We start from the raw sequence: 12,045 nt of genomic DNA, 5'->3' as shown, positions 1-12,045 counted from the left end.
CAGAGAGCCTGCTTCCCCCCAACCCCCTGCCGACCTCTCTGCCTGCGTGTGATGTCTTTGTCAAATAAATAAATAAAATCTTTTTAAAAATCATATTCTACTTTGACTCATCAATTCCATTTCAATAACTACTTTAAGGAAACAACACCAAGATTTTGCAATAAAAACACTGCCTGGAGCACCTGGTTGGCTCAGTCTGTCGAGTGACAACTTCTGGTTTCAGCTGAGGTCATGATCTTAGGGTGGTGGGATCGAGCCCTGGTGATGGGTTCCACACCCACTGAGGAGTCTGCTTCCCCATTCCCTCTCCCTCTGCCCCATCCCTGCTCACGCACACACACTCTCCCTCTCAAATAAATAAATCTTGAAAAGAAAAAATCTTTGAAAGAAAAATTTTTCCTGCAGAAATTTTTTATAGTAAGGGAAATTGAAAACACCTTAAATGTCAATCAGTAAATTAAATAAATGACTACATCTATCAAAAATGAGGACATGAGGCATCTGGGTGGCTCGGTCAGTCAAGCATCCAACTTTTGATTTCCTCTCAGGTCATGATCTCAGGGTGGTGAGTTCAAGCCCCGCCTCAGGCTCCATACTGGGTGTGGAGTCTGCTTAAGATTCTCTCTCTCCCTCTCCTTCTGTCCCTCCACCCCTCCCTTCCTCTCTTTAAAAAAAAAAGAAAGAAAGAAAGAAAAAAAGGGGGGGGGCATAAAAGACTATTGGAGACCACAAGGTAACCACCAAATAAAATCAGGTCCTAAAAGTATACAATGTGATCCCACTTATTAACTTATGATAATCATATATAATACATCACTATTTCAACATCACCATATATGGTAAATATTACATGTAAATAGTCTGGAAGAACAAACCCCAAAACATTTATGGGCACTCCCTGGAGAAGTGGCGTAGACTTTATGTTTTTCTTCTTCATGTGCGGTTTTATGAATTTTCTACATTTTTCCCCCAATGGCGAGTTTTTTGGTTTTTGTTGTTGTTGTTGTTGTTTTAATAATCAGAAAAAAATGTAAAGTTTTTTCACTCCCGACTCTGTCCCTGACTCTGGCCTTACCTTTCTCAAGTCCCAAGGACTCCCAACCCTCAGGGAGGCTTTAAGTTCCAAGATAAAGTGTGAAGGCTCAGCAGATCCTCCATCAAAGCCTCCTTTTGAACTCTCTTTCTCCTGCCACCGACCCCAGGAAGTGGGGAGAGGTTTCTTTTACACCTAGGGCGCCCTTCCCACACCTGTCCCGACCTGCGGTCGGTGCCCAGCAAGGCAGCTGTGTCAGTTTCGTGCCCCGCAAGGCAGCTGTGTGAGTTTCACATCTGCGAGAGGCAAGGGGGCGGGAGCACTCGCAGACCAGGTGCCTGGCAGGTGCACAGTCTCGTGCGCAGGCGCAGCCCGCTGGGACCTGCCTCCCAGCCTTCCTGCTCGCCTAGTCCGCTGCCCCACTCCTGCTTCTCCTCCGCAGGCACCTCTCACCCCACACCCCTGTCCTTGCCAGTTGCATCCTCGTATTCAAGGTGTCTCCTCTCAGGATTCTTTTCATTGATTCCATTCTGTGGCTTCCGGGCCTAAGGACTCTCAAGCATTTAAACCCAGCCTTGGGCTCAGCCTGAGGCGCCCTCTTTCCTGCTCTAAGATCTCAGGCCTCTGTCTCCCCCTGCCCGCCCCTCCGGTGCCCCCAACCAGCCTGCCCACCAGCCACCATCCCTCATTCCTCTGTCCCGTCTCTCTCAGGACATCATTATCTATGTGCAAGAGAGGGAACCAAGTAAGCGGAATGAGAGAGGGAGAAACAGGCTTCCTGCTAAGCAAGGAGCCTGATGTGGGGCTCAATCCCAGAACCCTGGGATCATGACCTGAGCTGAAGGCAGCTGCCTAATGGCTAAGCCACAACCCTATCCACACAATTTAAAAATTAATATAGACTATTGGGGCTGGGTGGCTCAGCTGGTTAAGCTTCAGCTCAGGTCATGATCCCAGGGTCCTGGGATGGAGTCCCACATTGGGCTCTCTGCTCAGCAGGGAGCCTGCTTCTCCCTCTCCCACTCCCCTGTCTTGCGTTCCCTCTCTCACTGTGTCTCTCTCTGTCAAATAAACAAATAAAATCTTTAAAAAAATTAATTATAGACTCTATTTTCCTAGGCCCCTCCCAAGACCTGCTACATCTCAAGGCAAGACCTTGGAATCTGTATCTTTCTTTCTTTCTTTTTGTTTTTTAATTTCTTTTCAGCATAGCAGAATTCATTGTTTTTGCACCACACCCAGTGCTCCACGCAATACGTGCCCTCTCTAATACCCACCACCTGGTTCCCCCAACCTCCCACCTCCCGCCCCTTCAAAACCCTCAGATTGTTTTTGGAATCTGTGTCTTTAATCAGTTCTCCAGGTGATTCTGCCCCTGGAGACCCTCTGTCCTGGGCCAGCCATTCATCTCCTGCAAGAACTATACCTCCAGTCATTCATGGGGCCACCGTGGTCTCCAGACCCATCCTCCCATCCAGTGGGGCTCTTCCCCGGAACACGTATCAGTCCCCCAGCACCCCCCACCCCACAGTGTGGCCCCAGACTTAGACACAACTCTCCAGTGTGGCCTGACCGGAGTGGAGGCCACCGGTCCCGTCCCTCTCTGAGCTGAAAACTAGCCTTCCAGTCTTTCGCCTCCATTTGTCCTCTCTGCTGAGAAGGACAGGACACTATAAACTGGGGTGGCGAGACTGGCAGGACCGGATTGACCAGGCCCCTTGAAGTAGGAAGTCTTCACGTTGTCCTCACCTCGTCAGCCTTCTCCTTTTGCTAGGACGATGACAGTGATGATAGTGGGAGGTAACATACAAGAGGCGTGGTTCCAGGCACATCACTTGCCCCCATTCACTGATTGTCACAATCCTACAGAATCGGTACTATTATCCCCATTTATCAGATGAAGCAACCGAGGCACCAAAGGATTAAGCAACTTACCCAAAGGTACATAGCGCATGCTATACTCTCTAGGTGGACCCAGAGCAAGTGTGAATGCTTGTGGAGGGAGTGGTCTTTATTTCCCAGAGGTCCTGCTATCAAATCCTACAGTGCAGATACTTCTGGTTCGTGCACCTGTGATCTCAGTCTTTCCTGATGGCTAATTCCCCCCTCCCCATCAACACTTAACAGTCCTATGCCCCACGCTCTCGGGGCAAGACAGCTGGAGCCAACCTAAGAAAGTAGAGCTAAGGTTTCTCTGGTTGATACATTTACTCTCCCAGGCGTGTGTGTGTGTGTGTGTGTGTGTGTACATGCGTGCATTTATGTATACACAGGTGTATGGAATTTTAAAAATTGCATTCTTATTTTGGAACATAAAACCATGAGAGACTATGGTCATAAATATCTATACATTCTTTTTTTTTTTTTTTTAAACTTTTTTTTTTTTTATGATTTTATTTATTTATTTGACAGAGAGAGAGATCACAAATGGGCAGAGAGACAGACAGAGAGAGAGAGATGAGGAGAAGCAGGCTCCCTGCTGAGCAGAGAACCCAATGTGGGACTCGATCCCAGGCCCCTGGGATCATGACCTGAGCCGAAGACAGAGGCTTAACCCACTGAGCCACCCAGGCGCCCCCAATATCTATACATTCAAAGTAACCTTCAAAGACAAGCTTCACGGCAGGTCCAGTGGAAGAGATCCGGGGGCCACGGGAACTAAACGTTACCCCAGGGTCACATCACATTAGTCTAAAGACAGCCCAGCCTGGGTCAGTCCCCTCCCCTGGGGACACCCAGGGTATGGAGAACCCGTATTTGAGTCCCCTTTTTGGGAACCCCCAAAAGCCGTAGGCAGAGTCATGAGCCAAGCTACTGAACAGCTCCTCGAAGTGCTGATGGAAAGAGAGAGAAATCCGGGGAGCCCTCTGAGACTGGAGAGGCAGAATGAACCATCTAGAATGTCCAGCGCAATTGGGGTTTTAGATAAAGAACGAATTATTTTTTAGTACGTCAGTCCCCATTACTGGACGGAGCACACTTAAACTCAAAGTCTTTGTTACTTATCTGAAATACAAATTTTCCCCCCGGGGCAGTCTGCATTTCCATCTGTTAAATCTGGGACTGCCTGGAACTCCTCCCCTTCCGCTCCCGGGGAAAGAACACGAGAGACTGTCTCGACAGTTGGCACTCAGCCGTGCCCGTGTCCCTGGGTGAGGTGGCGGGGTGCACCACCTTGACTGCCCTCCCCAGCCAGCCTCAGGGTGCCCGTGGAGCCAGGCCATGACGGGACAGGTCAAAGAGGGGCCATCCTGGGGCACCCTACTGAGTCACACTCAGGCCTGACTGTGCCTTGGATCAAGAAGCTCCTTTTTTCAGAAGAAAACCAACTTCTTGAGAACTGGCCCTCCAGTCCTGAGAAAATTAGGAGGGCAATCCCTCAAATGGTTTCCCATTGTCCCCACCACCGTCCCCCTCTTTGTTCCTGCCTTATTCTTGATTTTTTTTTTTTTTTTTCTGATCACAAAGAAGCACACAGAGGCTCCTGGGTGGCTCAGTTGGTTAAGCGTCTGCCTTGGACTCGGGTCATGATCTCAGGGTCCTGGGATCAAGCCCCGCATCGGGGGACTCCCTGCTCAGTGGAGAGCCTGCTTCCCCCTCTCCCTCTGCCCCCTCCTCCCTGCTTGGGCATTCTCTCTCTCTCTCTCTCTCAAATAAACAAATAAAATTAAAAAAAAAAAAAAGACACACACATCCAGAGTGAAAATTCAAATACCACAGAAATGTCTAAGTTAGAAAATCCCACCAGAGATAACTACCAGTTTGATGTGTCTTATTCAAGATTTTTCTCTTGCAAAAGACTGTGTAATTTCCATAGATAGGATCGTATTTTACAGACTGTTTGGAAGCTTACCCCTATATCCCATGATGTCAGGGATTTCTTTCCAGGCGGGTCTGTGCTTCTAATTCATTGGTTCTTTATCCGCATGGTGTTTGGTCTTTGGGAGCTCTGAGCCCCTGTGGGTGTTCGATGAATGGCAAATGCACGCGAACACAGCACCCAAATATTGGTATGCGACGTTGGGTGCCGTAGCCTCGCTGAGGGTAATGTGACCCCTCCCCCTGGGCATGGCAGGGGAGCAGGGGTGTAGGGGGAGGATCCCTGAAATGAGTCCCGGAGGGTTAAGGACGTGAGGCTAGCTTTCTTATTGCTGGAATGCGGAGACCCACCTGCGGGGAGCCTCGGTCAGAGGGGTCCTGGGTCACTGCCTCCATTGGGAGACCCATCCCTGGGCTCCCCCTTAGGCAGGGGGCCTAGCTCTGAGCATCCCCAGTCAAGATCACCTGACTCCAGCAGCCGCCGAACCCCTGGGCAACGCCAAGAGCCTCCTGACCTCAAACGGGTTGGGCGACATTCACTTCCCTTCGCTGTCCTCCCGACCAGCTCAGTCATTAGGAAATGCCTCGGCGGCGGCTGTCGCGGTGACAGCAGCAGGAAGACGTGCTGTCTGCCCAGCACCCGTGGGCGGTTCAGACCTGCTCCGCGGAGGACGCGGCGGCCAGGTGGATGCTTCTCTCCTTGGTCCCAGCCAAAGTGAGTCTGGGGGCCTGGCTTGGGGCGGGGAAGGAGCGGGATCCCACCAGCGTTTGGCTGAAACCAGAGTGGCACAGGGTGTGTGTGTGTGTGTGTGTGTGTGTGTGGTGTCTAGGGGAGTAGTCACAACCGAAGCTATGGGGCCTTGCTTTGGGAACCCAGGAGGGAAGCCCAGCTGCCTAGAAGTGTCCCTGCCCCGTGGGGCTCTCTGTCCCCGGGGGGGGGGGGTGGAGGGGAAGGAGGTGGGAACTGCCTGGACCGCGGATACCCTCTAACCAGTCCTCACAGTGGGCTACTGTTCTTGGGGGGGCATGCTGAGGGCTTCATGAGGTCAGCCTTGAGCCAGCCTGGTCGTCCCCCTGCCTCCCAGGTGGCTGTAGTCACAACCCTGTTTAGTGTCACTTTGAAGAGGGACCCGACCAGGGTGAAGCAAGTTTCACGTAGTCCTTTTTTTATATACATGTATAAACCCCTTCACAAGGCAAGCTGTACAAATTTAACATATCTAGTGGGATTCTGGAGCTCCTGTAAGGTATTTTTCTCCATGGATGCTTGTTGAATCGATGTCTCCACACAGGTATGGGGGCTGGGATTTCCTATTCCAGCTCTCAGTGACACAAGGTCTGGACCGCCCTCCATGGAGACACATCTAAACCCTCACCAGAGGCAGCAGTCCCTGGCTCCCTAGGTCTCCCCTGTCCCAGCCGTGCAGCTTTGAACAAGTTACTTAAGCCCCGAGCCTCAGTTCCCTCATCTGTAAAATGGGAATAATATCTACCTCCCGGAGTTGTTGTCAGGGTTTTATGAGGAAGGATGCCAACCACATAATTAGTGTTCAATAAATGGTTGCTGTTATAATCATTTATTATTAGCTCGACTCTGGTCCCACCTCAGCTAGGAAGGCTTTCCAGGCCTCCTCTCCCAGTTTCCCAAGGCGCCAGTGGGGGTGTACCTTTCAGCACATAATGTCCACTTTGTCACTGAGCTAGAGTGAGCCCTAGCCCGAGCACGTTCCTTGCATTTCTCCTGCTGCCCTCACACCAGCACCCCAGACAGAGGCTGGCCCATGAGAAGATCTCAAGGATCAAGGACGAAATGGAATCAAGAGAAAGAGAGGAACGCGAGGAGGGAGAGGGCAGGGAAAGCCCAAGAAAGGGAGGCGAGAGAGGGAGGTGAGTGGAAGGTGCGGGAGGGTGACACTGTCCAGGCATGAGTGACATGTTGCTCCCAAAGCACAGGAGGAAGAAAGGTTTGCCCACGGAGGCCACCAGGAGGGACCTGGGATGTCTTCTGCATGCCTGGATCCCTTTTACTTTTCTTCCACCTCCAGAATTAGAGGCTCTGCTCCCCCTTCCCCTGCTCATCCCAAGGAGGGTAGTATTCCCTGACTCAACTAAATAGCTCCCCACAACTCTTCTAATATTCTCTACATCACCTATGAAATCTCCTCTCTCCCTCTCTCTCTCTGCTGTCTCCCACTCTGTCACCTTCCCAGTTGACCTCAATCAAGCCTCTCTGGATCTGGTGGGTCTGCTCCCCTATAAAACTAGATTTAACTAAATGACCTCCAAAGTCCTTCCTTCCCCTAGCATTCTGTTAACTATCTGCTTTAATTCTCTTGTCTACCTTGATACCTATTTTTCAATTACCCAAAAGACTTCAGCTACTAACCACCATTCCTCCTTTAAAAAAAAAAATGTCTTTTTCAAAAACAGTTGCACATGTCCACTAGGCTTTAAAGCTGCTTGTCTCCAATGTCAAAGCTTAGTAGCTAGTACACAGCAGGAGCTCAATAACTATCTGTTGAATAATTGGATGGATGGACGGATGAAAGGGTGGGTGGATGGGTGGATGATGGATGGATGGATGGATGGGTGGATGGACGGATGGATGGACAGACAGGTGATAGATGGACGGGTGGGTGGATGGATGGATGGATGGATGGACGGATGGACGGACGGACGGGTGATAGATGGACGGGTGGATGGATGGATGGGTGGATGGATGGATGGATGGATGGGTGGATGGATGGATGGATGGATGGGTGGAATTGCCATATGCCTGTGGGACACTGAAATGCAGGGGGACATGTTAGCCATGGGCTTAAGAGAATCATGGTCTCCTTGAGAAAATCCCCATTTAGCTGAGACACCTGCCTGTGTGTTATGAAACAGAAATGACAGAAACATTGGAATCACCATCTTAATTGTTATCTATTGCCCATCGCTTACCTAATCTCTCCTTGGAACTCTTGCCCAGTCTGCCGCAGGAGCCACAGATCTTCATCATCTTGTACAGTTATTCTAATACGAGGGGAGCTGCCCTCTGTCGGTGTGTGTGTGTGTGTGTGTGTGTGTGTTTAGTTATCTACATAATAAGGAACAACTGGGAAGGAGAGGGAGGGAGAGGAGGGTGAATGCTAGGAGGGGAGAGGCTTCAGCTGGTCTTAACAGTGATACCTACCATTTGTCGAGCATGTACTGTGTGCCAGACTCTTCCTTCATTAAATTAAATTAAATTAGCTCATTTAATAGCCTGAACACCTCCAGGGCCCCCTGATGGCTCAGTCAGTTAAGCACCCACCTTCGGCTCAGGTCGTGATCTCAGGGTATTGGGATGGAGCCCCGTGTCGGGCTCCCTACTCCATGGGGAGCCTGCTTCTCCCTCTCCCTCTCTGTCTGCCCCTCCCCCTGCTCATGCTAACTGTCTCTCTCAAATAAATAACAAAATCTTTTTAAAAATACCCTGAACAGGGGTGCCTGGGTGGCTCAGTGGGTTAAGCTGCTGCCTTCGGCTCAGGTCGTGATCTCAGGGTCCTGAGATCAAGTCCCACATCGGGCTCTCTGCTCGGCGGGGAGCCTGCTTCCCTATCTCTCTCTCTCTGCCAGCCTCTCTACCTACCTGTGATCTCTCTCTGTCAAATAAATAAATAAAATCTTTAAAAAAATAAAATAAAATAAAATACCCTGAACAACTCTGAGAGGAAAATGATATTATTAACCCCACCTGTAAGGTGGGAAACAGGCTCAGGTTAAATAATTTGCCTGAGGTTATACAGACGATAACGGGTGTATCTAGGATTTGAACTCATTTCCAGAGTCTGAACCCTTGAAACCCTCAGCCCCAGCCTGGAGGGCCACACTGAACACCCAGAGACCAAAGCTTGAAAAGCTCTTGGTGTTGCCTCCAGGGTCCCAGGTGTGCTATCCCCACCTTTCCATATTTTTGCTCCTTATTCCTTATGGGACATTTTCAACTTGGCAAAATGCATTGAGAACCAAGCCAAGAGAAGAGAGAGATTCCAGGAAATTTATGATTTGAGAAGCTGTGGTCTTTTCTAGTAACTGGCCCTGTTCCCATCGAGTGATCTCTTGGGTCTGGAGGCTGGCCCAGATTTCTGTTCGTGCTCAGGGGTCTTTTTGTCTACCTCCTTGATGGAAGAGAATATCAGTGACAGGTGATCACTGCTCCTTCTAAAGAGGCTGATCTAGAGGAGTTGAGGCCACACAGTTGTGATAAAGGGGACTTTTAAGATTTTATTTATTTGAGAGAGAGAGCACAAGCAGGAGAAGCAGCAGGAAGAGGGATAGGGAGAAGCAGGCTCCCCGCTGAGCAGGGAGCCCAATGCGAGACTCAATCTCAGGACCCTGGGATCATGAACTGAGCCGAAAGCAGGCGCTTAACAACTGAGCCACCCAGGCACCCTGATACGGGGGACTTTTCAGGGAGGACACTTGGACCTCCCAAGCAGGTGTCTGCCTTCAAAGTCAACTCCTTGGGAAACTGTTGGACTTAATCCAACAATTCTGCCCTTGCTGAGAAAATCTTTGGGGTCACTCGTTTGCTCCCCGATCATGTTTAACACTCACCTGGTAACTTTCTCACCAGGCTTGGTTCCAAGTGACCTGGGCCATTTCCAGCATACCAGACATCTCCTCGAAGGATGAAAATCTGCCTTTACCAAGGTCAATCAGCCTTGGGCACCCAGTAAGAATCTGAAGAATGAGCCAGCTGGGGCAGGTGGAGGTCTGAGCCCACAGCTCTCGGCCGTGACTGCACAGAGGGCCAGCAGGCGTTTGGATGTGTAAGTTCTGAGCTTTGTTTTCAAAGAAGTCATTGCTTTATGGCCACGCTTAGCACAGAGGAATGTGATCCACGGCTGGATACCATCCAATGGACCAGCCAGTCCCTGAGTCAGGATTGGGGGGGAGGTAGATAGAGGAGGAGCGGAGAATCTCCTGGAAAATGACTACTCCAGGGCACCTGGGTGGCTCAGTGGGTTAAGCGACTGCCTCCAGCTCAGGTCATGATTCTGGAGTTCCAGGATCGAGTCCTGCATCAGGCTCCCAGCTCAGCAGGGAGTCTGCTTCTCCCTCCGACCCTCCCCTTCTTGTGCTCTCTCTCTCTCTCTCTCTCTCAAAACAAACAGACTCACACTGGAGACCAGGCTGAGTCTGGGGGAGCATCTGCTTCGCTGCCTGCTTCCCAGGGTGGGGTGGGTGGGGACACCTGGGTCCTCCCGCCTTCACTTCGGGCATCAAAGCAGGAAGAGGCGAGGTGGTGACCTCACCCAGAGGTCCCTGTCACGGCTGAGGGGAGGGTATCCGGCAGGCTACACCGGCAGCACATTCCATGCGCCTTGATCTAGAGTCTCAGAGGGGCTGGGGTTTCTCCTTATCGGTCTCCCAACCCCCCTTCCAGAAGCACCCTCATCTCCTCCCAAGGGGCCTGGGCCCAGGGGCCCCCGTCTTGGTGTAAGTCAGGGAGGCCCCCCCGGAGGAGATGCAGGGAGGCAGGAGATGGGAGGTGCGGGAGGCCCTGGGAAGGAAGGAATGGCCTGGCCACGGCTCACCGCCCTTCCCTCCCACAGCACAAGGGCCTTCGCAGCGTGGCCATGTCCGAAGGGGAGAGCAAGGACAGCTCCGGCAGCGAGTGCCCCGTGTGCTACGAGAAGTTCCGCGACCTGGAGGGCGCCAGCCGCACGCTGAGCTGCGGTCACGTGTTCTGCCACGACTGCCTGGTCAAGTACCTGCTCTCCACGCGCGTGGACGGCCAAGTGCAGAGAACCATCGTCTGCCCGATCTGTCGCTATGTCACCTTCCTCAGCAAGAAGAGCTCCCGCTGGCCCTCCATGCTGGACCGCAGCTCGCAGACCCTGGCTGTGCCCGTGGGCCCACCCGACACCCTGGGCCACACGAACCCTCTGGCCGCCACCCAGCAGGTGTGGAGGCCGGCCCCAAGCCAGGGCGCCCCGCTGCCCTTGGACCTGCCACCGGGCCTGGCCCGGGAGCCGCAGATCTTCGTCATCAGCCGTCATGGGATGCCCCTGGGGGAGCAGGACAGCGTACTGCCACGGCGCAGCCTGGCTGAGCTGTCCGAGGCCTCCCCGGCCCCCAGCTCCGGCCGGGCCTTCTGCTGCCGCTCACGGGCCCTGCTGCTCATCACCCTTGTCGCCGTGGTGGCCGTGGTGGCCGCCATCCTGCCCTGGGTGCTGTTGGTAAGGAAGCAGGCCTGAGCGCCGCGCTGGGCCGAACTGGGGTACGGGGCGGCGCCTGGGAGGGGTGAGGCCCCTGGGGACAGGCGGCCTGGACGGCGTCCTCACCCTCCACTCCACATGCCGGCTCCCGTCAGGTCAGGGATTGACGATCCTGCGGTGGAGCTGAGCTCGGGGCCCAAACGCCAAGTCTACGCTCCAGACGAGGGTAGAAAATGGGGTGCCCTCCCCCCCCAGAAGCAACAGCTGTGCCCCTGCCCTAGAGGGGCTGGTATCTTCTACAGATACTCTCCCTTCCTCCAGGCAGGAACTGAGCAAGGTGGGAAGCTGGGTGGTCCCCTCCTTCCTGTGGGGTCGCCAGCCCCAAGGCGCCGTCCCTATCTCCTGGGTGATCTGCCTGAAGCCAAGTGGGGCTCTGTTGTGACTGGAGGGGGGCCCAACAGCAGGACTCATCCAGGTCAGACTTCCCACCCAGGCCTCTCTAGCTGCCTCTCCGGAACCAATAAAAGGGGCGGCTCAGGGGCCAAAAGCCCCTTGCCCGTGATCTCAGCAACCATCCACGACCCTCACCGTTAGGCCAGCATATGTCTTCCCACCCCAAGTTACCAGCCTGGAAGGTCTTCACTGGGGAGAAGCTGATCTCAGAGGCTGTGGTCCAGGATCTCTGAGGGACATAATGGAAAAGGGTCATCCTGGGGAACAGGGGGCTGAGGCTAGCAAAGTGGCCCACAAAGCCAGAGGTCTCCCCCAGCCTCAAGGAATGGTTGAGAATTTGAGTCCTGGGTTCTCAAGGATGCACCAGCAGTCAGGGCATCAGGGGGGAACCTGATGGCCGAGACTTGAGTCAGTGGAGAACTATGTGGGCACAATTAAGCCCTGGGGGCTCCCACTTCCCTCCCAGCCCAGGTCCTCCTCCTCCTCATGACCCAACCACTCATTAGAGGTCACACCAGTTGGGCCAGTTTCCGGGGCGGATTCCCAGCT

The 12,045-nt window shown here is 52.9% G+C and overlaps 1 protein-coding gene across 1 annotated transcript; it reads left to right on the top strand.

Moving 5' to 3' along the window:
* Positions 1-9,537: 9,537 nt before the first annotated feature.
* RNF222 (ring finger protein 222) lies at positions 9,538-11,082 on the top strand (the record flags this gene model as incomplete). The annotated part of the gene is made up of 2 exons (XM_082708188.1): positions 9,538-9,651; positions 10,438-11,082. The coding sequence occupies exon 2, from the start codon at positions 10,462-10,464 to the stop codon at positions 11,080-11,082; it is 621 nt and encodes a 206-aa protein (XP_082564314.1). The 5' UTR covers positions 9,538-9,651; positions 10,438-10,461.
* Between the last annotated feature and the right edge of the window lie 963 nt (positions 11,083-12,045).

The sequence above is a fragment of the Mustela nivalis genome (assembly GCF_964662115.1).
Source record: "Mustela nivalis genome assembly, chromosome: 17".
Taxonomy (NCBI): Eukaryota; Metazoa; Chordata; class Mammalia; order Carnivora; family Mustelidae; genus Mustela; species Mustela nivalis.
The sequence above is the reverse complement of the archived record's forward strand: the minus strand, read 5'-3'. Positions and strand labels throughout refer to the sequence as shown.